Source organism: Ambystoma mexicanum, chromosome 1q, assembly GCF_040938575.1.
Source record: "Ambystoma mexicanum isolate Mex_15411 chromosome 1q, UKY_AmexF1_1, whole genome shotgun sequence".
Lineage (NCBI taxonomy): Eukaryota > Metazoa > Chordata > Amphibia > Caudata > Ambystomatidae > Ambystoma > Ambystoma mexicanum.
This window is the reverse complement of record NC_090922.1, coordinates 235,409,631-235,437,252: the sequence shown is the minus strand read 5'-3', so window position 1 is coordinate 235,437,252 and position 27,622 is coordinate 235,409,631. Positions and strand designations below refer to the sequence as shown.

The 27,622-nt window shown below is 49.9% G+C and overlaps 1 protein-coding gene across 4 annotated transcripts in view; it reads left to right on the top strand.

Moving 5' to 3' along the window:
- CNOT3 (CCR4-NOT transcription complex subunit 3) overlaps positions 1–27,622 on the top strand; it is a 1,293,124-nt gene that overhangs the window by 955,138 nt on the left and 310,364 nt on the right. For all 4 annotated transcript variants that reach the window (XM_069637964.1, XM_069637947.1, XM_069637956.1 and 1 more), the window contains exon 14: positions 23,642–23,816. In XM_069637964.1, the coding sequence (XP_069494065.1) occupies positions 23,642–23,816 (175 nt within the window). The remainder of the gene's footprint in view (positions 1–23,641; positions 23,817–27,622) is intronic.

The window sequence follows — 27,622 nt, the reverse complement described above, 5'->3', positions numbered from 1 at the left end:
AGAACCACTTTCGCCTTTTCCATGGTCTGGGCGATATGCCCTGACTTAGTAAATGAATTAGAGAGATGTCGACGTCTGGACTAGAATATCTTGGAATGCCTTATAGGACATTGCAGGAAAACAATTGTGGCCGGTGGCCTTATTCGGTGGAAGAGATCGAATCGCCGCCCGAACCTCCTCCTCTGTAATTTCTCCCTCCAGGCTCTTCCTTTCATTTTGATCTAATTTCAGCAAGAAGCATGATCTTGGGTAGGTCTCTTGGCGGTCCTTGTTTGTGGATTCCTTGGAGTACACACTGAGTAGTACTCTGTGAAAGCCTGGATGATCTCCCCGGATCTAGATGTGAAGTTTACCCTAGATGTTTGAATACAGAGTATCGCTCTGTCAGTCTGAAAAAACAAAACCCCTAACTATTGTGTTGCCCCCGCCCTGTGGGCAAGCACGCTCTCAGACAATCTTTGACAACCTCCTAGGGGGTTATGGATCACTATACCCCCTTCCCCCCCCCGTCTGCATTCATATCAGGCCCTATGTGCACTGTTTACTCCTAGATTACTACTACAACACAATAACATACTCCTATCTTACTACTGTGTACACAATTAACATGAGACACAAGACACAAAGAATCAAATCAATTATAACAATGGGATACATTTATTTATATACACACAGCTAAGCATAATGCATAACAATGCAGGCAGTTGAAATGTGATCTCGAATTTGCACCTTTTATACTTCTGGTGCAAAGCTACCATGCAGTGACTATAAGCCTTTTAGGTTTCTAATGCAAGCCTGTGCTGCAAGTGTGTGGTTCTAATGCAGTCTAACGCAAGCGCTAGCATCCATCACATCCATGGACAAATCCACCCCAAATCACACCATCTTCACACTCCCACTCTAAACAGTCCCTGTCTGGTTTCCCTTCACACAAAGCTCTTTGTGTGTGTATCTTGTTCTTATCAATCAGTCAGCCTAGGCCAAAACCATACTTCCCATTCTGTTTCCACCTCTGTCTTTGCCAGGCCTCAAGATCTGGTAACTGCCAAGTTCTCTCTCTGCCTCATCGATCTCATCAAGGCCCATCAGTCTGCTGCACCAAGCACCATCTCCAGCCAACTCTCTGCCACTCCAGCCCTGCAACTCTCGCAAACTAGCTCCAGCAAACAACTTCTCTGCAACTGTCTGTCTCTCTCGATCTCTAGTGCAGTCCCCTCTCCTCACTCGGTTATACTCTTCAAATGACGCACACATCACTATGGTTACTTTAAACATTCTCTCCCTCAGCGTTTAGCAAAATGCCTGCCTGTCGGTGTTATGTTCTTGTCGTGTTCTTGTCGCGTGTACTTTCATGGCATGTTCTGTCACTTCGTGTGCTGTCAGCGTGACCTCATATCTCTCTGCCTTGGCCTTCTGAGTCTGTTGCGAAAAACACCATCTATTTCCCCACTCATACCCATTCTCTCCACTGTTGGCACTCTATGCATTAGGAAATGCTTTTTTAGGGCCCGTTCTTAAAGCACCGCTCCTGTGTGAAAAGGCTTCCCTCTCCTCTCTACCCACTCCATGTCGCGCCCCCTCCCACCTTTGCAGTCTCCGCAAAGCACACCAGCCAAGCTGATAAGCTTCCTTCTCGGACAAGGGTTCATGTTATCTGTGTGCCAAGCAAATTCCTTCTCAGTGTAATTCATAACAATTCTCTACACTGAGCCCAGTGGCGCAGGCAACTTCTGTCCCATCAGAATGGATTCAAATGCCAGCCTAATGCTTTCTAGCGTTTACAATTTCTCTCACAATGCAAACTCATTCATTCTAAGTGCCTCAACATACAAACATACATACATGACAGTCTCTAAGTGTCTCTACAAAGCATACAATCTAAATGGCTTTTCATGTCATTTCAAATATGACCGTGTGTGTCATTCCTGGCCTAATTCGTAGTTTCTCTCAGCCTAAGCGCTATTTCTAATGCAAACATAAATGCACAGCAAATCATGGTGCAAATATACTGTGTCTCTAAAGCACAATCATGTCACTTCAAATATGTGCAAGTGTCATTCTATTTGCAAATGGCAAAGTGGCAGCATGTTTCTCTCCTAATGGCAAGCAAACTATGCATACATATCAATCTATAAGCACACCTGCAAATGCATACAAAGGTGGCAGTCTAATATGTGATGGGGTAATGGTGTCTACTTCAGCAATGTACTAATCGGCACTAAACAGAATGCAATAATGGAATGATTCCATAGCAAAGTAATGGTGATTCTAATGATTCTCTAACAGTGAGTCTAATAATGGGTAATGGTTCTCTACAGATAGTACTTATGATCCATCTAATGATAACAATCCCAGGCTCCTCATTTCATCCAATTCCACAGCTCTGGTTGCCTCTTTCCTCCTTCCTTGTTGCGATAAGTGTCTATCAGCCTTGTTTGCCGGGACGTAATATTGCTGTCTCAAAAATAGTAACAATCTGTCCGCCTGTTTTGTCTGCAGGATATTAATTTGACATTTTGAGGTGTCTATTTTCCATCCTAAGTGATACTGTCTGGTTCCATTCTGGCCATCACCCCGGTTAGGTGTCTTTCCAAATCCTCCTGTAGTGTCCTTTCCTGCTTGTTGCAGAGGGCTTTTTTTGCTATAAGGTCCTCCCGACCCCCTGTATAAAAGCATCCAATACCACCTGTTCCTGCAATGTCTGGGATTTGTTTCTTTCAAAGAACTCAAATGAAATCTCGCAGTTCATAAATCAGTGTGTCCCTTAAGAGATATTGGGGGAATTGCCACAGCCACATCCCTGATCCTCGCCTCTCCCAGTGGAATTGTAGCTGCAAAGGAGTGTGATCTGACAGTGTTATGGGCCCCAGTTCCATATTCTGCACCTGACCTAGCAGTGTTACGGAGACCCAAATGTAATCGATCTTCGAAATTGTTCTGTGCATAGAGTGAGAGTAGAATGTATACCCTTTAGGCTCCCTTGGGATTAGTGGCAGACGTCAACCAGTTAACCTGTTCATGCTGGCACACACACCTTGAGAGGGACCCTTGGTTGTAGAGGTCGAGCCTGCACTTCTATCTACCTGTGGGAACCATGCCATGTGTAGGTCCTCTGTTACTATGAGTTGTCCTACCATTTATCTCTCCATCACCCCATTATCAACCCCTATTGTCGACTTAGGTGCATACAACATGGCGATTGTAAGCAGCTTAGCTACGCATTGAACCGGGGCGAAAAGGAATCTGCCTTCATCCCTAGTATTCGCAAGTCTGTTTGGTCCCTGAACGTTATGAGGACCCCTTGCATCTTGTCCTTATAATTCCTTCATCACATGTGGGTAGCCTTTTATCCTCAGTTTGTTCTGATCTTTCAGGCGGATGTGGGTCTCCTGGAAAGTAACTTTCGGGTTTCGCCTTCTGCAAAAGACCCTCTTCTTTCTGCCTTTTTAGTAGGTGTACTCCACCCCCCAATGTTCAGCGAGAGTAAGCGAATCCCCTGTTTGCTACCCATCCCACTTTATGCCCTGTGTGCTTCTGGAATGCAGCGATTCCTCCACCCCTCCAGCTAGACTCGCCTCCCTCCACCCATGTTCCCAGCCATGGGGGCTGAGTCTCATTTAATGCCTGGAGAACGATGATGCGGGATGAGCATTTCCCATGCCCTCCCCTGATTCCAAGTACAGTGACCATCCCTCCCACCGTCGATTCCCCAAGCACCTAGAAGTCCCCCTTGATATCACCTCCCTGGGTCACCCCCTTTTTACATCTATCTCCCTGGGTCAGGTTTTATATTTAGTATTTCATTAGAGCTGGACACTTGAGGCATTGGCCTTCGGGACCATGTGGGGGTTTTCTTTTTGCCTTTGATTCTCCTACTCTTCCCCCATTCCCAGGGCTTCTCCTGTAGCCATTCATGTGGGGCCTCATGGGTCTCCCTCCGTGAGGCACCCCCGACATCCCCCCCCCGAACCCAGTGTTCCTCTATGTTCATGATCTTGTGCCCTTCCTCTGGTGTGGTTATATGATGCTGTTGGCCCTCCCACATGATGACCATCCCGAATGGGAAGGTCTGTCTATAGGGGACCTGAGCTTGGGCCATTGCCTTCGTCACCAGGCCCATCTGCCTCCTTTTCGCCAACGTAGTTTTGGCCATATCCTGCAAAAGTTGGATTTCTGTGCCATTAACTTTTATAGGGGTTGCTTTCCTTGCTGTTCGTAGGATCGCCTCCTTTTGATCATACCTTTTGTAGCACCATCACCACTTCTCTTGGTCTGGCACCTGGTTCAATTCTTATTGGGCCCACCCAATGTATCCGGTCCATGGGAATTTTATCCTCCCCCCCCCCCCCCCCACTTGCCTCTAGGTCCAGCAAGTCTATGAACACTTTTTCTATTGTCTCACGAAGGTCACTGTGGTTCACACTTTCAGGTAGTCCTTTAACACTGATGATCACCCTCCTTGAGCGGTGCTCGAGGTCCTCCGTTTGTAGTTGGAGTTTGTGAGTGGCAACGGCTAGTTGGTCTGCCAGAGCGTCTATCTTGCAGGTATCCTCCGCTAGCTCTTGGATGGCATTTTCATTTGTGTCGACAGTCTCCTAGAGCCACAACTTCGCCTTTAACCTCCTGCAGGGACTGGGCTTGTTCCGTTCTTATGGGGCTCATCTGCGTTTGTAGCATTTGTCATTTGGTTGCTAAAAGCTTTGACGCATTGTTGGAACACTTCATTCGTGACCCTTGCCTTTTCGCTTGATCTTGGGGGCCCTCCGTCCCCGGCTGGTCTGAGTGCTCCTCCTCTGTCGCTAATTCCCCTTCTTTCCGCTATAATTTCTGGAGGGTTTCGTCTTTTTTTTTTTTTTGGCATTTTGACCGCAGCAACCCCTTCATTTAGTTTTTTGGGTTTATTCTGCGACATTAGCGGAATGTAACCAGTTGGTATCATGCCACTGACCACCTCTCCTGTGAGGGCCTGATGATACCTCTTCCTTCCCCCAGGTGGGATCCGTCTCACTCCCCCACCCCCCCCCACCCGCACACTCCACCCCCCACACCACCTCTGGAGGTCGTTGGATCATTCTAACCCCTCTCCCGCTCTGCCACCGTCATAAGAGGGTACTGGACTCCTCCCCTTCTCCTGGGACCGTGTATCCCAGTGCCTTCTATCCAAAGTTCTCGTTATGGCCCTTACCAATACCCTGTTGAAGGTTCTAGTTTGAGAGGCGGCGGTTGTAGGGAGTGCGCACTGTTGCTTTCTGGTGGGCTGAGGGGTTATGCGATTATTCCTGTAGTCTATAGGCACTCTGCCCCCCTATGGTAGTCTGGGGGCAGTGGGCTTCTTTCAGGGATGCAGCTCCTAGGTGACCCCCTGAGTATGTTGTCCTTATCCCTTGTTTCTCTTCTCCTCGTCCTCCAGGCTCCCCCTGCCCCTCCTCCAACCAGCAATGTTGTGCACTCTTTGACCATTCACACTGGCCAAGCTTTGAGTGTCTTGGCTCCTTGTAGTCCTACACCTTGGGCCCATGGTTTGTATTCCCTGGTCTCTTTGTGATTTCGGCCACCCGGGGGGATACAACGAGATGACCACTCTGCTCTTGAGGTTGCCATGCTTTATTGCTCTATTATATGCAACGACTGATTGTTGATGTTTTAAAGTTAGATGGGGAGTATTCCATGGCATTGCGACCCCTGCCTTACATTGGGCTGCCTTTGCGTCTCTTTCAGGGGTTTTCTCCCTGCTGTCCCCGGTCCAGACACCTCCTTGCTTTGTGCTTTGCCCCTCCTTACCTCAGGCGCCCTGGCATCGTTGGGCAGTCCCACGCCTGGTGGGGGTGCGTGCCTTCACCGGCCCGTTTGTCACAGGTGGGCTAGGAAAGTCACTGTGCTGAGAGCCTGGGTCTGCCCACCTCTGGGGTCCGGGGTCTTGCCGGCTGTCGGGTGAAGCTCTTTTACCCTGGACAAGACCTGCCCTCTTCAGCAGAGGGCACCAGGTAATGTGTACTCCCAGGGGTCCTCCAATTTTATGCCGTGCAGCCGCTCCCTCACAAAAGCGCCCGTGAGGTGGTCTCATCTCGCACGGCACTTCTCCCTTTCGCAGCGTACGCGCTCCTCTGTTTGCCGTCTGGGAGTTAAATCTCTCCCCAGGGGGTTACACAGCAGTAACCCCCAGGAGAAGGGGGACTACAGCCTCCTATTGCTCCTTTATTGGGGGTCGACGGGCAGGAGCACCCTCCTCACGCAGTTACAGTGGCCATCCTGGAATGCCCTATATTATGTTCAAGCCCGCCCAATTCCATTCCACCGTCATTTTTCCAAACATTAAACAAAATGATTGCCATTCATTTGGAATAACAAAACCCCCCACATAGCTATGACGGTACTGCTGACTCCTACGCGCAAAGGTGGCCTCGGGCTGCCGTATTTACTATTGGGCCGCCCAACTCAGTGATTAGGGATTGATGTGTGGAGGGATCGGAAGAAAAGGTGGATGCAGATGAATCTGGCAGTGTTGGGGGTCTCGCTGGGGGACGTTCTCTGGCTTCATAGGTCAGACTGCCCAGACAACATGCGTAATTGCGAGATCACAAACTGCTGGAGGACATTTTGGGACAAAGCAGCAGCAGTTCACCTCCTTTCCATCCCCTTCATGCCACTATTTGGTAACCCCCCCAATTCACCCCCGGGATGGAAAAGTTCGCCTTTCCCTGTTAGTGAATGGCCGGATGCTCAAAACTTAGACATGTTCCAGGGGGAGGAAATTTAATTCAGTGTAAGAGCGAGCTGTGGTTGACTGAAGGCATTGGCTTCTAGCCCCTATTAATCGATTGGCAGCAAATAGACCTCTTACAGCACTTGAGAAATTCTTTGTAACTAGCTCAGGAGATATGCATCTCATCTCCACCCTCTATAAAACTTGTCCCTGGGGCTAAAATGTAAAGCGAAATGGCAAAAAACACTGGGCAAACCCTCCCCCCGAGGCAGACTGGGATCACCTCTGGAGAGGAATTCCTAAATTTGCACAAGCCCCACAAATCGGGGAGTTTGGTGCTTACACCGGATGCACCCTGCTGTTTCTCAGGACTGTTGGAGCGAGTGCGGGGGCTAAGGGGACTGGTTACATATCTGGTGGGGCTGCCCGAGATTAGGTGAAAATTGGAAGGCAATAAATAGCAATATCTAAAAGATGTTTGGGACCCACACCACCAGAGGTCCCAAAGAAAGCCTGCTGGGCATTGGTGAGCGGAGTGATCAAGCCCGGCTGAAGCATTGCAGGAAGACTTAAGTTATCCTCAGTCTTGTGGTGCTGCTGGTCATTACACAGAAATGGAAAACCAAAGATATCCCTCACAAATACGACTGGCTGCTGAAGGCAGGAACTCTGTCGCTTTGGAATGCATCACATATTCCATAAAGGGCAAGCAGTCGAGGTGTTTTGTGCGAATGGGAGATGGTGTTATCCTTCCTAATGGATGATTTCAGGGAACCTTATTGGCCTTAAAAACTTTCAATCTTAGGGATCGTGGGGACTGTATAGGGTATTTTTCCCCACCCCGAACTTCAGGGAGGGAGAGGGGTGAAGGGCTGTGTTGGGTGTTATGTTGATGCTTGTATAAGCAAAATCCCAATAAAAAGAAAAATAACTTTAACGGAAGGCAAGCAGACAGCTAATGCCATTATTAAGAACCCGCGTAACGCTGTGGATACAGCAGGAAGGGTGATGGCCGAGGGAACCCTCATCAAAGGCCACACATGGCTCAAACTCGGGGTACTAACCAGAAACCCAAGCCATGCTTATCAATATGCCCATAGAGAGAAACTTTCTGTTTGGGAAAGCAGTAGACGATTCATTGGATGCAGCTAAAGAAGAGCATGAGACCATAAACGCACTAGGTCAGATATCTAATAAGCCCTTCATGCAAAGGGATCTTATTGCAATAGACACACTTTTTGTGCACAAGGATATGCAACAACATCCTGCCTAGTGCAGCTATTCAGGAGGAGCAGGTACCAGCTCATGGTACGCCAATCAAGGACACCTGCCAACCTCCCTATACTCTTTGCAAAGGCAGTTCAGGTGAGAGCATACTAGGGGTAGAGGCCAAACCGCTACGTGTTCGGCTGCCCCCTCCAAGCAATGACTCTGAGCTGCATGTCCCATCCCATGTCACCCCGGCAGGGGGTCGTATTTCTCCAGCATGGGGTCTGGCATGGATTCACATGCTCATGAATATTCCCCGTCGTCAGGCTGGGAATCCTCGGTAAAGAAAAAACCAGTATCAGTTTCGTTTCTGATCTGTCTTTCGTAGCAATAACCAATCACTGGTCTCTGCGTCATACTGACCACAGCCAATGACTGCCCTCTACCCAAGCACCGCCCTGGCAGCCATCTTCAGATTTTTACCGCACGTTCATGTGTTGGGATCCTCGTGCTATTGCTCTCGAGCGTTAGTGCTATTTTTTCACGTTTTTTCTCAAAAACTTCGTTTTTCGGTCAAAAGAGCCTCAAGCTCCACCGACTCTCCATCCGATCAACGGGGACCCGTGTCGGATTCGTCTACGCCCCTCAAGGGTGAAGGTTTCGTCGAGCTACGCTTTTGGAGGATTCCAGAAGTTTCTCAGGCCCGGACATGGCCCAGGAGAAGGGAAGCTCGACGCCCGGAAAGCTGTTCAGGATCTGCCCTGGATGCCAGCTGCAGAACGTCTTTAAGGAGGACGAACACTCCTTTTGTCTCTACTGCTTACATGAGGACAAGACGCACGTGGAGAAGGACTGTGCGTTTTGCGGCAACATGTCGGAGCGGACCATGAAGGACCGCCATCAACGTCTCGCCAACTGGCTGGAAGGGAAGAGCCCGTCAGGCGAGAAGAAGAGGAAGAAATCCGAGCGGTCTTCTAAGACCTTTGAGGACGCCCGGCGACGGGGGTCCAACACAAGGCCAAGCACCGCGAGTCCGCTGGCACCGGGAGCGCCGAACGGTCGGGCTCTACGGGCGCCATGCAGGGCGCACCCTCCCTGGCACCTTCAGCCACGAGCCAACGCTCTGGGTCGGGTAAGAGGAAGGGCGAGCACCCGGCGAAGCTCCTGGAGAGGCCCCGGTCGAGCTCGAAGGCCCCATCGGAGGGGGAGCGAGGCAGTGTCCCCCCCCCCCCTCAAGGATAAGGCGGTGAGCGCACCTAAGGTGGTGAAGGCCTTAATCCATCCGGCCAAGCCCTTTATCGATACTGTCGCGGCGGCCCTGGCTCAGCCTGTGGAGGCTACACCAGTGGTGGCGACCTCAGGGCTCAGTCTCCCTGCCACCTCGGAGGGAGTCCTCTTTTGTGCCCATCGATGGGACCCCCGTGAAACCCCCGGCGGGGAAGAAAAAGGGGGGGCAGGGCGTCGTCGTAGATTCGGCCTCAACCTCAGAGGAAGAGCTGATCGAGGTCTTAAGCCACGGCCTTGGCGTGGAAGAGGACCGGCCCGTCGGGATGGACGACGTCGAGGGTACCGACGGGGCCCCTGATCGCCCGTCGGATTCCCCTCTGCCAGCGCCGCAAGACAACTCGGCGGCCATTTTGTTGGCTATACAGTCCTTATGTTCAGAGATAAGGACGAGACTACCGTTGCCGACGGAGGAACCTCTCCCGTCGGGGGATCCTGAACCGGGACCTTCTGGCGCTCCCCCGCCCAAGAAAAGAAGGATTCATCCTCCACCTCCTTTTCAGCCGTCGCGCCCCGTCCAGCCCTCCTCCCCGTCCACCCGAGGGGATGATACGGGGACTGACACGGCAGCGACGGGTACGGACGACGAGGTATACGACGAGGATCTACCGTCGTCACCCCCCACCAGGGTTTCTCCTCCCGACGAGATTGGATCGTTCCACTCCATGATCGCCAGGGCATCCGAGCTTTTCCAACTCTGCCCTGAGGAGAAGAAAAAGGAAGGATTCCTTTATCAACGGCGCGAGGCCAAGAGGAAGACGGTCCTCGCGGTGCCTCTACTGGACGACATTTGGGATGAGGGCCTCGCCCTCCTCAAGAACCCTTCCACGACGCCAGCTAGAAGAGACCGGTACGAGAAGAAGTACCGGGTCCCGGACGCGGCCCCCCTGTGCCTCCGGGCGCAGCCTACCCCGGACTCCGTCGTCTCCGCGGCGGCCAGGAAGAAAGCGGGGGGGGGGTGCGGCCTCCACATCGACTTCCCCACCGGACGGCGAGGGAAAGAAATTGGACGCTATGGGACGCAGGGTCATCGACGACGATTAAAGCGGCCAACGCCTTGGCTATCGTGGCCCGCTACGACAGGGAGCTATGGTACAAACTGGCTCCCCTGCTGGACTTCCTACCGAACGACAAGAGGGCAGATGCCCTGGAGATCCTACAGGAAGGCAAGGTGGCGTCGGACCACGCCATCACTATTGCGACGGACATCGCCGACACTGGGTTTCGCCAGTTGGGCAACGGCGTGTGCCTTAGGCGGCGTGGATGGCTCAAGGCTACGGACTTCCGTCAAGACGTACAGACCAGAGTCCTGGACATGCCGTTCGATGGGAACAACCTGTTTGGGAAAACAGTGGACGATTCCCTCCAGGCCATTAAAGCGGACACTGAGACGGCCCGGGCCCTTGGGGTTCTGCAGCAACGACGGACGCCCTTTCGGAGCAGCGGAGGCAAGGGTGCCTCCAAAGGTTCCGGCGGCGGTTTCTCCACCTACCGTCAAGCGGCCCGCTCGTCGTCTCAGGAGGCCTACAGAGGACGAGGCAAGTCCGGCGGACCCCGCCGTCGTCGCCAAGGAGGTCAAGGCGGCAAGGCCTCGTCGAAACAGGATTGAACCGGCCATGGGGTCGGGCCCCCACCGAAGCACCCCGGTGGGAGGCCGGCTGGCGAGCTTCGTCAGCGTGTGGAGTCCATCTCCACCGACCGTTGGGTGCTGGACGCCTTAACCCGGGGCCACGCGCTCGAGTTTCAAAGAAGGTGCCCGCGCGCCCCCCCCCGTGGCCAGGAAAGAGCTTCACGTCCCTCAGCTTCTCCTGGAGGTAAAGGCGATGCTCAGGAAGGGCGTCATCGAACTCGTCCCAAAGAGGCTTCGGGGCTCCGGAGTTTACTCAAGATACTTCTTCGTGAAGAAGACGGGAGGATGGCGCCCCATCCTAGACCTGCGACGTCTGAACAAATTCATCACGGCGCAGAAGTTCCGGATGTTCACCCTCCAGCACGTCCTGGGTCAGCTGGAGGAAGGAGACTTCCTGTCGTCGTTGGATTTGGAGGATGCCTACTTCCATATTCCCATCCTAAAGGGGCACCGAAAATTCCTCAGGTTTGTGGTCCAAGGGCGTCACTACCAGTTCAAAGCCCTCCCCTTCGGACTACGGTCGGCACCCAGGGTATTTACCAAGTGCCTGAGGGGATCCACGTCTACCCCTACCTGGACGACTGGCTCATCCGAGCCAAGACGAGGGAGCTCGCCGTGGAGCACACGGCAAGGACCGTCCAACTTCTCACGGACCTGGGATTCTCTGTGAACTACGCCAAGTCCCACCTGGTACCCACGCAAAACGCACTGTTTCTGGGAGCAAAGCTCGACAGTGTCCCTTCTGGCCTCCCCGTCGGAGGAAAGGACCAGGTCCATCCTGGGCAAGGTACAGCGGATGTTGGTTTCCGACGCGGCCAAGGTGAGGTCCATCAAGTCCCTCCTCGGAATGATGTCTTCTTGCATCTACCTCATTCCCATGTGTAGGCTCCGGATGCGCCCGTTGCAGGAGTTCCTGGACGCGCGCTGGATCCAAACGACGGGGGGCTTCGAGGAAAGGATCACTCTCGACGAGAGTTTCCTCCGAGCGGTCCGGTGGTGGGGCACCCGCGCGCATCTGACGGCGGGCATGGACTTCCAGACCCCAGACCACCAGGAGACAGTGACCACGGATGCCTCCCTGGAAGGGTGGGGAGCGCACACCGAGAATCTGCACGCGAGAGGCCTTTGGCTCCCGACGGAGAAGTCCCTCCATATCAACGTCCTGGAGCTCCGTGCAGTGTTCTGGGCCCTCAGGTCCTTCCTTCCGTCCCTCAAGGGCAAGGTGGTGAGGATCTTCACCGACAACACCACCACCATGTTTTACATCAGGAAACAGGGCGGAACCAGGTCCCCAGCACTGTCCAAGGAGGCGCAGGACCTGTGGCATTGGGCCGTCGCCTAAAGGATGTTTCTGGTGCCGTTTCATCTGGCAGGGATAAAAAACACCATCGCCGACTCACTCAGCAGGGAGCTGCGCTCGTGCCACGAGTGGGAACTACGGCAGGATCTAGTGGATCGCCTCTTCCGACGGTGGGGCACACCCCAGATCGACCTGTTCGCGACGGCGACGAACTCCAAGTGCCGGAGGTTCGCCAGCAGGTTTCCCCAGGCGAGGAGCACGGGCGATGCTTTCTCGTTCCCCTGGGAGGGCCTGTTCCTCTATGCGTTCCCTCCTTTGCCACTGCTAATCCGGCTCGTCAACCAGCTCAAGAGGTCACGGTGCAGGATGATCCTCGTCGCACCTGCGTGGCCGAGGCAGATTTGGTTCCCGGACCTTCTGGACTTGTCAGCGTCCCCGCCAATCAAGCTGCCGGTGGACGCGGATCTGCTCCGGCCGACTGCAGAGGTTCTTGCAAAGGCCAGGGCGTCCTCGACTCTTAAATGCTACGGACACAAATGGAAGAGGTTCTCTGTCTGGTGCCACGCACAGAAGATTAACCCTCTACGGATTACGGCTCCCCAGGTACTGCCGTACCTGCTGACGCTGGCCAAAGCTGGACTGGCACACGCGTCCATCAAGATTCATCTTGCTGCGATCACCCGATACACCAGAACCACGGGCCGGACGTCCTTGTGGTCTCATCGTCTGGTGAAAGAGTTCATGAAGGGACTGTTCAGATCGTTCCCGCCGGTGAAGGCTCCGGCCCCGGCGTGGGAGCTCAACGTGGTGCTGACCAAGCTCATGGGACCTCCGTTCGAGTCTCTGCACTCGGCCCCGTTGAAGTTTCTGTCGTGGAAAACAGCGTTTCTTGTGGCCATCACCTCCGCACGACGGGTGGGAGAGATCCAGGCCCTTTCCTGCAAGGCCCCCTACTTGACTTTTCACGACACGAGGGTAGTGCTCAGGACGCACCCCTCCTTCATGCCCAAGGTACCGTCGGACTTCCATCTCAACGAACCCTTGGTGTTGCCTGTGTTCTTCCCGTCGCCTTCGTCGCCGGCTGAGAGGACTTTGCACTCGCTGGATGTGGCTAGAGCGCTGAAGTTCTACGTGGACTGCGCGAAGTGTTTTCGGAGGACGTCACAACTCTTTGTGAATTTTGGACCTGTCAATCAGGGGAAGGCTCTCTCGAAGGCTTCCATTTCCAGATGGCTCTCCGGCTGTATCATGTACTGTCATCGGTTGGCAAACCGACCGCTGCCTGGCCGTCCGAGAGCCCATTCCACCAGAGCGATCGCAGCTACCACAGCGTTCCTTTCTGGTGTGCCCCTGCTGGACATATGCAGGGCTGCTACGTGGAGGTCGACGCACACCTTCACGAAATTCTACTGCGTCGATCGGGATTCCAGGGAGGAGTCCAGGGTCGGCCAAGCAGTGCTGCGCAACCTGTTCGCCTGAGGTGAGCCTAGTGAGGAGGTAAGGTGCTTAATGTTGGGTTTGATGTAATGCTTAATGTTGAGCCTTTGCCACCTCCCGTGGTTGTGCATGTGTGTATTGCTATGTATTCTTTATTCATGAGCATGTGAATCCATGCCAGACCCCATGCTGGAGAAGGAACAAGTTACTTACCTGTAACTGTTGTTCTGCAGCATGAGTCTGGCATGGATTCACATGCGAACCCTCCTGCCTACCCCTCTGCGGCTCTTCACTTGGTCATACTGCCACTTCACGTGCTTCCAAATCTGAAGATGGCTGCCAGGGCGGTGCTTAGGTAGAGGGCAGTCATTGGCTGTGGTCAGTATGACGCAGAGACCAGTGATTGGTTATTGCTACGAAAGACAGATCAGAAACGAAACTGATACTGGTTTTTTCTTTACCGAGGATTCCCAGCCTGACGACGGGGAATATTCATGAGCATGTGAATCCATGCCAGACCCATGCTGGAGAACAACAGTTACAGGTAAGTAACTTGTTCCTTCTCACTCCGCCCACACATGGGAGGGGATCCCAACAGACAAGTGGTTGTTGACAAAGTTTCACAAAATACTGTGCGATCATCCTCCAAGACACAACTCCTCCTCTCTGGGACATCAGCAAATTGTCCAGGCAGATGTAGAGGCTCTACTAGAGAAAGGAGCCATAGAAGTTGTCCCTTCGTCATTGGGAAATCAAGGGTATTTTAATCTTTGTACTTCCTTGCACACAAACCAACAAACCTTACACGGAACCACAGCACAAACTCCAAAGCTTTCCTGAAATATCAGCAGAGGTATTCGCAATGCTGGTTAAACGAAGCAAGAAAGCGGGATCACCCATGGACCCCTGTCCCCCAGACATCTGCAAATTGATCCTCGTGCAAGGATCGCCAGTAGAACATTACAGAAACCTTCTAAATCTATACCTATCAACAGGGACTGTACCGAAGATCTTCAAATCAGCATACATCAAGCCACTCCTGAAAAACACAAGTGGTGACGTAGATGACCTTTCCAACTACAGGCTGATCTCTAACATCCCCTACCCAGCAAAACCTCTAGAAACCTACGTATATTAACTAACCCAAGAACACGTAGAAAAACACCACTTGCTGGACCAAACTAAAATCTGTTTCAGAGCAGCGCGAGAAACGGAAACAGCACTATCATCCATCTGGGACGACCTCATAACTAACGCAGACTCGAACACTACCTCAGCCCTTATTCTGCTCGACCTCTCCGCAGCCTTTGACACAGTTAGCCACGACACCCTGACCAAAAGACTAGAAGACATAGGCGTAACAGACACAGCACTATGCTGGACCAAATCATTCCTAGCGGACAGAACAGAAACTGTATGGATAAAACCTTTCAAATCCACTCCACGAGCTAACGACTGGAGTGCCACAAGGATCCTCACTATCTCCACTATATTTCAACATCTATCAGACTCCGGTCATCAGAATCTTCAAAAAATACAACATTACATGTTACAACTACGCAGATGACACTCAGATCATCTACAAAATCAAAGACACCGATGCCGACCACTCAACCCTAACTGACTGTCTAAAAGAAGTCTTCAACTGGATGGATGCCAACAATCTGAAAATCAACCCAGGAAAGATAGAAATCATGATCGTATCCAAAGACCAAGAGAACGAAACCACCATCCCATGGCCCACGCACCAACACCATTGAAGGTAGTAAAAAATCTGGGAGTCCTAATGGACAACACCCTAACCCTGGAACCACAAATAAATGCAACAGTGAAGAAATGCTTTTTCCTCCTCCACACAGCAAGAAGAATTCGACCTTTCCTCTCCTTCACGCACAAAACACTCACTATCGTCGCCCTAATCATGTCAAAAATCGACTATGCAAACAGCCTCTACCTCGGAATACCAGAATACCTCCTGAAGAAAATGCAACGGATCCAAAATGCAGCAGCAAGACTACTCCTCAAACTATCCAGAAGAGACCACATCACTCAGCCCTAAAAACACTAAACTGGCTCCCAGTAAAACACTGCATCACTTTCAAAGCAATGTGCATAACGCACAGGGCAATCAACGGATAAGGAGCAGAATTCCTACAAAAGAAAATAACAGTCTACAAACCAACAAGTCCCCTCCGATCTAGCAACGAAATCCGCTTGGAACTCAAACCATACCTTAAGAAAAAACTTGGAGGCACCTCCTTCTACCACTTAGCCGCAAAAACATGCAACACCATCCCAAAAGAAATAAGAAAAACGGAAGATCACCTAAAATTCAGTAAATCACTAAAAACATGGCTCTTCAACACCACAGACTAAATCTGGAAACCAAAAAAAAAAAAAACACGGAAGAAGGATGACTAAAACCAGAAAGGATACGGACATCTCCAACCCGAGAGGGCAACCCCACGGCACCTGAATGAGTGATACCGGATAGACTGGAACACGGCAGCACGCACAGAAATTGAGTCAACTACCCCAGACAATCCCACCAACACTTTTGCCCGCCCCTTAGTTACCGCCAGACACCACAGTGATGTGTAATTGTCGAGATATTGGCAATCACCACACTAGCTGAGAGGTTGCCATTGGCAGGTGCACTGGCCACAGGAGTATGAAGGAAGGATAAGGGGAGCTTTGAGAGAGCATGTTAGAGGTGGGGGCCAGAGGAGTAAGGAACCGTATATGCTAATCGGACCCAGATCAGGACAGAGCCGCATCAGGGGAGACTACGCAAGCCAAATGCCTCAACTCAGGATAGAGACGCAAACTAACCAACCCTACTAACAATTCCCCTTTCTGCATACACCTCTCAAACTCCAAACCAAACACAACCAAAACCTACAGCACAACAAACCACACAAACTTCACTACATCGCAACAACAAAACAATAACGCACATAGTCTTTCACAACAGTACACGACGACTACTGGCCACAAACACCCTAGGCCCAGCCAACGGACCCACCGGGCTGAGGCCGCCAACAGCACATCACTGCTCTCTTGCACTTTTCCTGCTGCCTCCCACTAACTCAACCTCCCCTCCTCTTTCAGAGCTGCCAGAGCGCCAGGGGACCACTCCGGTGGTTATAGTGTGTGGTACAAATGTCCTTTAACATTAACATTCCAAAGAAAGACCAGACCAAATGTCCAGTGTTCGATGTAAGACCTGCAAAAACCTATGTCAGCCTCAGAAATTCAGAATAACGCAACATTGCAAGAGGTAATTCCCTTACTGAAGAGGGGAAGACTACATGGTAACAGTGGAAAAGAAAGCTGCATACTTACATATTTCAATGTTTCCAGCCCACAGAAAGTACCTAAGGTTCAAAGTGTGGTCCCCACACTACCAATACAAAGTACTACCCATCGGCATTGCACAAGAGCTTCAGGTTTTCTCAAGCGTACTAGCTGTAGTGGAAGTGCACCTGCGCAGACAATCCGAGTGTACCCTTATCTGAACCACTCTTTTATAATGCACACACCACAGATGTGTCGTCAGCACACACAAGAATCAATAAACCTGTTTCAACTAGGTTTTTCGATCAACAAGGACAATATCAAGAATAGTCCTCAGCCAAGTCAAACAATTCCTAGTGGCAATTATTTGTACAGAAGACGCTTTAGTCTCCCCTCAAATGAGAGGATCCAAAACATGCTGCATCAAGTCCCTTTTTATACATCTGGTCGGCATAATGAGTCTTTTTGGTATGATGGCATAATACAACTTCGTCCAATACTAGAATGACTAGCAAAACAATGGTCTCAAGCGCAAGGCGAGTGGGAAGGATCTAGTCGTAGTTTTGCATACTGTGGTCTTAGCCCTTCAGTGGTGAACAAGAGAAGGGAAGACATTTTGTCACCCCGCCAACACACGCCCCAATAACGGACGCATTGCTTTCAGGTTGGGACGCTCATTACCTCCACCAATATTGCACACGGCCTGTGGACACAGACACTGACAAAGAAAGCATTTCCATAGATTGCTTTTCTCCTGAAGATTCATCATCAGATGGATATCCTCATCCAGCTCTGCTGCTCGGAGAAATCTTCGACAGGGGGTGTAGTGGACCTCGACTCGGCTGTCGATCATTGATCCATATTGCTCCCTGCTCAATAGTCTGCTCCGGACCGACATCGGATGTCGTATATATACTGTGCCACTACGCCCCGTACCTCGGTTCCTTTTTTCCTCACGCTCGACACGCTGCTCTTGTGGAACATAGGTATTACTTTGTTGCTCAACTCTATTTGATGAATTTGTATTTTTCTTTTCTGAGATGTCTGTGCCTCAGATTTCAGGGTTTAAATGCTGCACTGACTGCAACTCTAAAATGTCTGCGACTGACCCACATGACATGTGTGTGGTGCCTCAGCACGGGTCACGACGCTGCACGTTGTGTGGGAAGATGAACCCTAAGTCTCTTATGAGCGGGCAGCCCAGCTGGATGGGGGGCGCTTACTGCCAAAATATCATGCGCGGTCGACCGTTCGGTCCTCAGAGAAAATATATTGGCACAAGGCGAGCAGTCATATTTGCAGGGCCACTCTTCTTCATCATCCTCTCTGTGAGGAATTATACTATCCGCACTGGAGTGTGTGGTTGCCTGGGCTTTTTGATTTTTATGAAAATGAATGATGGGAGATCAACCTCCAAAAATGTGAGGCCATTCCGCACACATTTTCCTTGCTCACAGCACGAAACGCATAGTTGCATGTACTCTGGGAGGACACTGCCTACAGGTTCGGTCCTCCCCTGTCATGTTTAGCTGGAATGTGAGCCACGGGTACATCAAAGCATTCCATGAAGGGGGAAGGCACACCTTCCTCCTGCCCTAGGCAGCTTAAGTAAAATATCAAAGGCCCATGGATCTGCCTCCATATTGTCTAGTTCGGCTGGTGGCTGTTCATACTAATGAGATAATTGAGGCAAGCCTTTTAAAAGAGCTTGGTTGCAGGACAGACACCAGGAAGGCAAGGCTAACACCTCTTTGATATGCAGTGTGTCAACTTGAAGATAGTTCCCTCCCCTCTGTATGAAGGCCAGTGAATGGCATGTCTGAGTCGAGTAGTACCGTAGGCAACCCCTGCAGGGCAGACCCCTTTCAGAGGGAGAAGTATGTGATTTGAAGGGAGGCAGGAAATCTGCTCTCTTCACACACTTCAAGGGAAACCAGCACTTTGATCAAGAGCCATAGAGGGCTCAGTTAACCAGAGAGACACTTTTATCAACAACAGAGAGGAGTACATGGTGTCTCCCCGTACCTTTCCTCTTGCAAAGCACTCTGGTCCTGACCTCACACATTACCAGATTGTTGTTGGGGACCCAGGATTGGTTCCTTAAGGTAGGCCTAGCCTGCACCCATCACTGTGGCCCATTGGCTTTAAAAGAGGTCTGAGCCCCTCACTTACCAGATCATCCGATGACTTTGAAAGGAGCAAGGAGGAGGATTCACATGGACCCTGGCTGAAGTCTACCTTGCATCTTTCACCAGTGAAGGCAGGCCAGGATTTCCAAGAGGGAAGCAAGATCCCTCCCCTAAACATCTCCCAGGGAATAGAGGGAGATGCACTCTGAGGACACGTCCAGCAGCTCCAGAACCGGTACCCAGCCAGCACAAAGCGTGCCCTGCTAGGTTTTTGCCAGCAAACCTCTTAGGTGAGAAGTGCCAGAGAGTTTCTGAACAAAGGGAAAGGCGCAGATGCCCGCAAAAATTCTCCTCCGCTTTGGGCCATCCGCCTTGAAAGGACACCGCAAGCCCTGGTAAGAAGCTAGGAGGAGTGCCACACAAGCATCAACAGCATGCAACTTTTAAGGACATTTAGGAGCCAGTCGAGCTCTCGAATCGTGACCGGCTGTGCCACTGACTGTTGTCACGCTGCAGCCACTCAGCCGTCAGACGTCTGAGTGTTCAAGATCCACCATCAGGCACAGACGATGCTTGACCCTGAGCCGCCGTGTAGGCCAGCCTACAGCTGCCCGTCCAGCCCCGCTTGCCAAACTGCCTGATACCCACAGCTGTCTCCCGTCTTGAACTCTGTTTCAGGAGCAGCAAAGCGTCCTGAAACCGACTCGATGCTGTAGAGCATCAAGAAAATCTCAAGCACCAGGTACATTGTGGTTCTGTTCACCTGGTCTTTCTCTGAAGGCCCCTAGTGACATTTACGACCCCTTGGTCCCGAAACCAAATAACCTTGAACAGTTGAGACTGATTGCTTAACCTACTACCCTCCTGTCAGTGTCCAGAGTGCTACCCAGAACCGCATTTGCGCATAGTTACCGATAATACGATAGCATTCTCTGTTCCCTTCCTAACGTTGCAACAAATGCAACTGCGAACAAACATAAGTGAAAGTGTCCTTTGAAGTATATTCTAAAGTATTCTGACGAGTTCTAGTGTAATCGTACAAGGTATTGGTGTAAATATAATGTTATATAAATTATAAGTGTAAGGGCTTCTTTGTTGTGCATGTCTAGCTAGGTTCAGTGTACTTACCTACAGCTCACATCTTCCTCTTAAGATAAACAAGGACTGCTCTACCACTCTACCAAGGTCCTGAGTTAGTACATACTGATAAGATTTGGAGGTCTAAAAACCACTGGGGATAGCTTGCTAAAGTCTAACTACCAGTAGGACTTTAGGAAAACTCCCCTAACAGTGGGCACTAAAACACATGTTTTTCCTAGGAAAACATCCTCCAGGGGAACTCAATTATCTGGCAGACGTACTAATCAGAAGTGCAGAACTGTCCTTGGAACACACATGGCAGTTGAATGTAGATGTCCTGCACAACATTTTCACAAACTGGGGGATTCCAGACTTGGACCTCTTTGCTACACAAAAAAACACGCAATGCTAAAACTACTCATCCAGGTTTCCCCCAACAAGATCCAAGGGGAACGCTCTGTTAAGGAACTGTCCAGGGACATTTGCGTATGCTTTTCCCCAACTCTGCTTCTCAAAAGGATAGTCCACAAGCTACACCCGGAACAAGTAACCTTGATCCTAATAGCTCCCATGTCAGCACGACAAACATGTTTTTCATACCTACTCAAGATGTCTTTGTCACCAATAAAACTACCGTGCCCATATAACATGTTGTCACAGAACCAGTGGACAACATTCCACCCATGCGGTCAGACGCTGAACTTAGCAACTTGACTCTTGAGGTCATAGATTTTTGTCATCTGAACCTAAACCACAGATGCATGGACATTCTAAAAGAAGCACACAAGCCTAATACAAGCCAATGCTCTTTTAACAAATGGTCGTTTTGTCTTATGGTGTATAGCGCGTACCATCAATATAATTGACTGTTCTCCTTCACTTATAGTACACTATTTACTGTATCTTTTAGACTCTGGCTTAGTGTTCAATTCCTTTTATGTGCACCTAGCTGCTCTGTCGGCCTACACCACATCAAAAATTAAAGTTTCATGGTGAAAGGTGCTTGTGGTAAAAGCATTCCTAGAGGATGGTAAAGGGTTATACCCTCTAGTTTCTAATCCAACTCGTGGCTGGGACATGAATATTGTGCTTACAAAGCTCAGAGGGCCCCCTTCGGCAATGCACCAAACCAGTCTTAAACATTTAATGTAGAAAACTGCTTTCTTTGTCGCTATCGCATCAATCAGAAGTTAGTGAATAACGAGCACTATCAGTGCAAGTTCCTTTTGTCAATATTCACAAAGATAAGGTGGCACTATGCAAACATCCTCAATTTTCTACAAAATTCATCTCAAAGTTCCATGTAAGCCAATCCATGTAACTATCTGCTTTCTTCCAAAACCAAAAGAATGCAGCAGAGAAAAGCCTACAAGCCATATATGTCAGAAGGCCTGTCATGTATCACCTTCTAAAGACTAAACCACTCATAAATACAGACCGTTTTTTGGTTTCTCTAGCTGCAGGGAGAGTGTGATATCCTATCTCCAAATCCGCTATCTCAAAATGTATATTCAGATGCACCCAACTTTCTTATTCTCTTGCCAATAGAATGTTTTCATTCAAGCACAGAGCGCACACCACTCTGGGCACAGAGGCTACTCTGGCTTTCATAGCAAATGTGCCCTTAGATGCCATTTGCAAAGCTGCCACTTGGTGCTCTGTTCATACCTTCACAATACATTACTGTCTAGACACACATTCTAAAGGTGACACACAGGTGGGTCAAGCAGTGTTAAAACATCTTTTTGCTGTGCAACCTTCAAATAAACCACCACCTTCACCAACTATGTATTTTATTTATCGAGCATTTCTTAAGCGCCTGTACAGCCAATGGGGTTTCACAAAGCAAGTGGGCAGGGAGCAAGGGGGTGAATAACAATAAAGTAACAGAAACAGTAAAAATACAATCGAGGTCCTACTAGGCCTATTTGGATTTCAGATATGCAAGTGCAGTGAGGAGAAGCGCAAGGGATGGGTGCATGGGAGGGTGGCGAGCGGGCAGGGTCTGGAGAAGTGCTGCTGGGTGCCAGTGAGGAGGATGCCACTGGCTAAGTGCTAAGGCGGGGGAATACCAAAGGGGGCACGTTCAGAGCTGCCAGGTAGGGAGCCTGCAGAGGCATTGCTGAAAGGGGCCCGCTAGGTAAGTGCTGAAGGGGGCGGGGGGTGCTGGTGTAGACTGGGTAGAGGGCCTGGGACCTTAGGTTTATGAGGGACCAGGCTGCCATTCTGAGCGGCAGTGGGGCGATTAGCAGGGAAGGGATAGTGGTAAAAAGGCAGAGAAAAGCAGAGTTTTTAGTAGTTTCCAGAACTTAAGGAGGTCCGGCTTAAGTCTGAGAGGGGCAGAGAGGCTGTTCCAAAGAGAGGCACCAGCTGATGAGACCACCCCCACACCACCCTAATTCTCTGTTTGGAGAAGCGTTTGACAGGCAAAGAGTTGGAGTTATAAGAACGCAGAGCTCTAGCAGGACAGTATTAAGGGAGTCAAAGTTGGCGATAGCGTGTTCCCATACTCCAGAAGGCCTTGTGGATGATGCAGGGTGTCTTGAGTTTGATCCTTGCAGACACCGGGAGTCAGTGGAGAGATGTTAGGGCTGGAGAGATATGGTCCCTGGACCTAAGGCCAAGGATAAGTTCTACAGCCCTGTTCTGGATTATCTGTACGTGGCGAAAGAAGGAAAGGGGGAGATTGAGGAAGAGGCTGTTGCAGTAATCCAGCCTAGAGCGGACCAGAGCTCTGGACACACTGAGGTTCTGGGGAAAGGTGAGGAAAGGGAGAATGCCTCTAAGGATGTGAAGCTGGAAGTGGGCCTTCTTGGCAAGGTTCAAGATGTGAGGGGTGAAGGAGAGGTGTTTGGTCTCACAGGATGGTGAGGGTAGAGTGCCCAAGGAGGGCTTGCTAATGTATGCTAAGCATGTGATTCTAAGCAGATTTCCAAGCCTTGGAGGGAATGCATTACTTATTGTAATTCGTATTCCTGATGCTTGTATCTGCTTAGATTAATATGCACCCAACATTCCTTACGTCTTGGAGTTGAAGGCTCTAGGGCAAATCCTAGATGTTTCACACCTCATCACAAATGTACCTATTCTCCACACATACACTTCATACTCCCTCATGTCAGAAACAATCTGAGGGACCTGGACGCGTGAGGGATCATGGGTTTAGTAGACATCACACTAGGGATAATATTACAAACCTGTCCAGTCGACATCCCTTTTCGAACTTCGAAAACATGTGCATTACTTTGCGCCTACCACTAGATGTCGGCCTATGCAAAGCATGTGAATCTAAGCAGATACAAGCATCACAAATAAGATTATGGTAAGTAATGTATGCATATGTTCCTTTTTGTTTTATTTTTTTATAGAGTGCAAGCTTAAAGGGGCATGGAGTATAAACAAGAGGCCGATTGATCAATGGTGGCTAGGTATTGAGGGTCCATAGGATAAAAGGGGCAGTTGGCGGAGCAGGGCTTAAGAGTTTTAATTCTCCATGTGCTTTACTATGTCGAGCATAATACAGTAACATTAATTCCTTCTGGATTTACTTTTCCTTCCTATCTAACCTGTAGAAAGGAGACGAGCTGCGCCTCCCAGTCGGCCATCAGCATAAGCACTGGCCCCAGTTTACTGCTACCATTGTCTGTTAACCCACCCAGCTCTCCAACTCCTAGCTTCAGTGAAGCCAAGACCAGCCAGCCTCTTTTAAATGGGCCACCCCAATTCAGCTCCACACCAGAGATTAAGGTGAGTCCTAGTCCCTCTGAAACATGTAGACTGTGTCTGAATCAAAGCCCTCTTCTCTACTATTGGGGGAAGGGGGCGGGGTTGGTGGGTGAAAGACTGCATGTCTAAAACCAAGATCTTGCCTGCTTACTTGCATTTCTTTAGCACTTGAACCCAAACACTTGGCTACCTGGAAAGGCAGTGTTTCTCAAACACCACCATACCAATACAGGTCTCTACCTCCCTTTGGAAGCCACATTCCTAATTGTTTTATGCAATGTATTACTTGTTTTATTGTTACCTTTGCCTGCAATGTTGGCTCTTAACAAGAAGTCTGACCTTTCAGTATATTGCTACCAAATGAATTAAGTTGTACAATGTTCTATTTGCTCATGGAGATTTTTCTAGGCCTTATATAAGGATCGGGAAGATCAAGCCACACCTAGGTTTCCGGGCCTCTATATGTGCCAGCCTCTTCCAGAGGCAAATGAAACAGAACAGGCAAGGCTATGCTGTTTAGTGGGGCAGCTTGGTGGTAAAAGGCTTCAGGGCAACAGCAAAGAATACACAAGAATGCCCACAAACCGTATATGTCAAAATAGTGTACATGGGCGTTAGCGGAAATGGGAATAGATCATGATACAGTTGAATAGCTTTTTACAACCTTCTTGTATACAGTGAATCAGTGGTCGAAGTGAGCGGGAGTGGTTGGGAGCGGTGCTCCTCTACTTTTTTAAATAAAGTATTACAGCTCCTATACTTTTATTTTAAAAAGAAACAGTTCCAGAACTGTTTCGTTTTAAAATAACAGTATAGGAAGCTGTAGAAACGTGCACTTTCAGTGCACAGCCCTGAACATTCCCTTAAACAGCAGGCAAATGTGTTTGGGGGTTTGTATTGTGTGTGGGTGAGGGCAGGGCAATGGGGTTTATGAGGAGCGGGGCAGGCTAGCAGGGAACATAGTTCCACTACTTCTTTTCCTACACTTCGACCACTGCAGTGAATTCTGCACAAGTCACAATGTTTAGAAAAAGAATTTCAGAGTTCTTTGTACCATTGAAAAACATTGTGTTTTTCATGTTGCAGCAAAGTTAATATTAAAGCTCTGTGGGTACTGAGGTGCGACTGTTAAACTGGGGACAGAGTCAGCTCAAGTTATAATTTTGCCAAGTGCACCCCCTTTTAGGGAAATGTTACTAGAGTCCTCTGATGAGGGCTTAGAGAGAACCTACGTGGTAGGCGGGGCTTGCCCTAAATCTGACCTCATACTTCCAGTTGCAGCCAGACACAGCAGGCGAGGCTTCACTCTGTGGAGGGATGGGAGTAAGGTACAGTTGAAAAGAGCACACCGTTATGGATTGTCCACATTGTAGCTAGATTTCTGTGCCTGTCTGTTGACATGGATTTCCAAAATTAGTGATGCCTGTGGACCTCAGGAGGCCAACCCATTATGGTGAACAAGGAGACACTGAAGTCTAGCCAAACCAATCAAGATAAGGCAGCCAATAGGCAGGGTTTAGACTTAGAATGGCTGTGAGAGTGGTCTGTGGCAACAATGAGTTCACGCAGAACACCAATAATTCCAGTTAAGACGGGTGAGCACAAAGATACACAATCATTCATTAGGACCTGGAATACACACTAAACAAATAAAACCTCTAGGCAAATTTTGTCACTTAGTATAAAAACATGTATATTCAGAATCCCTTGAAGATGAAAAACATTTGATTCAATAACCAGTCTAAAACATGAAAGTACTTCTTAGCCGGTCCTATAGCACAGCGAGTAAAGCGCTTGCTTTGACATCTGTGCAGAGCCTGCTGACACAGGTTTGAATCCCGGCAGGGCCAAACGCAGCCTTTCATCCTTCCGAGTTCGATAAATGAGCACCACACGCCGTGGGTAATGAGCAGCACTAAGATGCCTTAGGGTTTGTAGCGCTATATAAATGCTAAATTATTGTTACTATGATGAATTTCTAGAATTTGGCCTGGTGGACCGATTTTAGGAGGCCACCCTATTTATGTTGAGCGGCCCACAATTAGTCCACACAGTATAGCACACAATAATTAAATTGAGACAGTCAACTATAAAGTCATTTATTTTAGGCCTCATGAACACACTGGAAAATGAATCAAACCGATAGTATTATTACACAACACTCTAATACAAATTTCTGGAGCTTGTGCATCTGCTTGGATCACATGCTCTGCATAGTCTGATATCTAGTGGAAGTCGCAGAGTATTACAAGATTTGTTTTCAAAACTCAGACGTCGACAGGCAGGGCATGATTAGTAATACTATCCCTAGTGTGACATGTACTAAACTAACTTTTTTCCGTCATCAAAGTCGGTCACAAATGCAGTTATCTTCTAGGCGATTCCTTTGATTTACTAAAGTTTATATTTGTAGTGTCTTCCTTTCGAATGGATTGTGTCCTCCAACGCATTCCACATCTTTGACATGTAATGTCCACAGCTGTGCACTTCGGAAACTTTTCGGCAGAGGGCGTCCTGCGTCAATGGCATCGGGGCCATGTCACTCGAGGGCCTCTGCCAAGGACGACATCACAGCATGTTATAAATAGGACGCACGGCACCCGTAGCCTTAGTCCTGTTTTTTCCGCGAACGTGTTGACTTCGTGAGACTCGGCGCCCCTTGTGTTTTCTTCATTGACAATGTCTTTCATTTCGACCCCTTCGACTCCGATGTCCGGTTTCAAGACCTGCCGGGACTGCAAGTCTAAGATGTCGCTCATCGACCCCCACCGTATTTGTTTGTGGTGCCTCGGTGAGTCGCACGACACCGACGACTTCTCGAAATGCCAGTCGTTGACTGCAAAGGCCTGGCGGGAGCAGAAGGGGAAGCTCCAAGTAGATAGGGGCTTGAAGCCTGTTAAGTCCCGGTCTTCCAAGTCCAAGCGGTTTTCCACCGATGACTCGAGGGGTGACTGTCCCTGTCAGAAGGAATCCCGGGGATCTCTGTCCCGGAGTGGTTCCTGCCACTCGTCTTCCTCGTCCCGGCACTCACAGAAGCACTGTCACCAGTCGCCTTCCCCGTCCTAAGAGGATGGTGCCTCGCAGAAGGCAACATTCCCTATGAAGTTCTCGACTCTGGACGAATAGGCAGCGTTCAAGAAATCTATGATGCAGATTTTTCAATCGCAGGGCACGGGTCCGGTCGTGCCTTCTGATGAAGCCGGCCTGGATCGGTCTCGTTCCGAGGTCCCGTGCGGACAAGGAATCGAAAGGTCGCAAGAGACGTGTCTCTAGGTCTCGGTCCTTGTCCCCAGCGAGACCACAGCAACGTATTGAGGGCTCGGGGCCGGCGTTGACTCATTAGGTGCCATGTCTGTCTGATTCGGACATCGGCACCTTGGCGTTGTATCAGCCCATGGCGCAGTCAGCTCCTGTGTCGACTTTGAAGCCTTTGGCGCTTTTTTTCTTGAAATTTGCCGTTGGAGTACCCAGACATCGTGGATCCTTCAAGGAAGTCGGTGAGGCCGGTTTTGGCCTCCAGGCCCTCTTCTGTCCCCAAGCCAGGGTTTCAACCCACTCTGGATGATATTTTTGAAGAGGAGGAAAGGTCTGAGGTTGAGGAACCTGGTGACCTGGATGATGCTCCAATTTTTGCTGGTGACAGTCAGTTGGAGTAGTTGAGGCAGACCCTCCATGATGCAAGTGGACTGGACACTTCCCCGGAAGTGGAGTTTGGTAGACCTGAGCCTGGGGCTCATGCGTAGTCTTATAGGAGACTCATGGCACTAGTCTCGGAGTATCTGGGCTGGTCTCGTCCTCCAGAAGACTCTGTGCAAGATGATCTGACA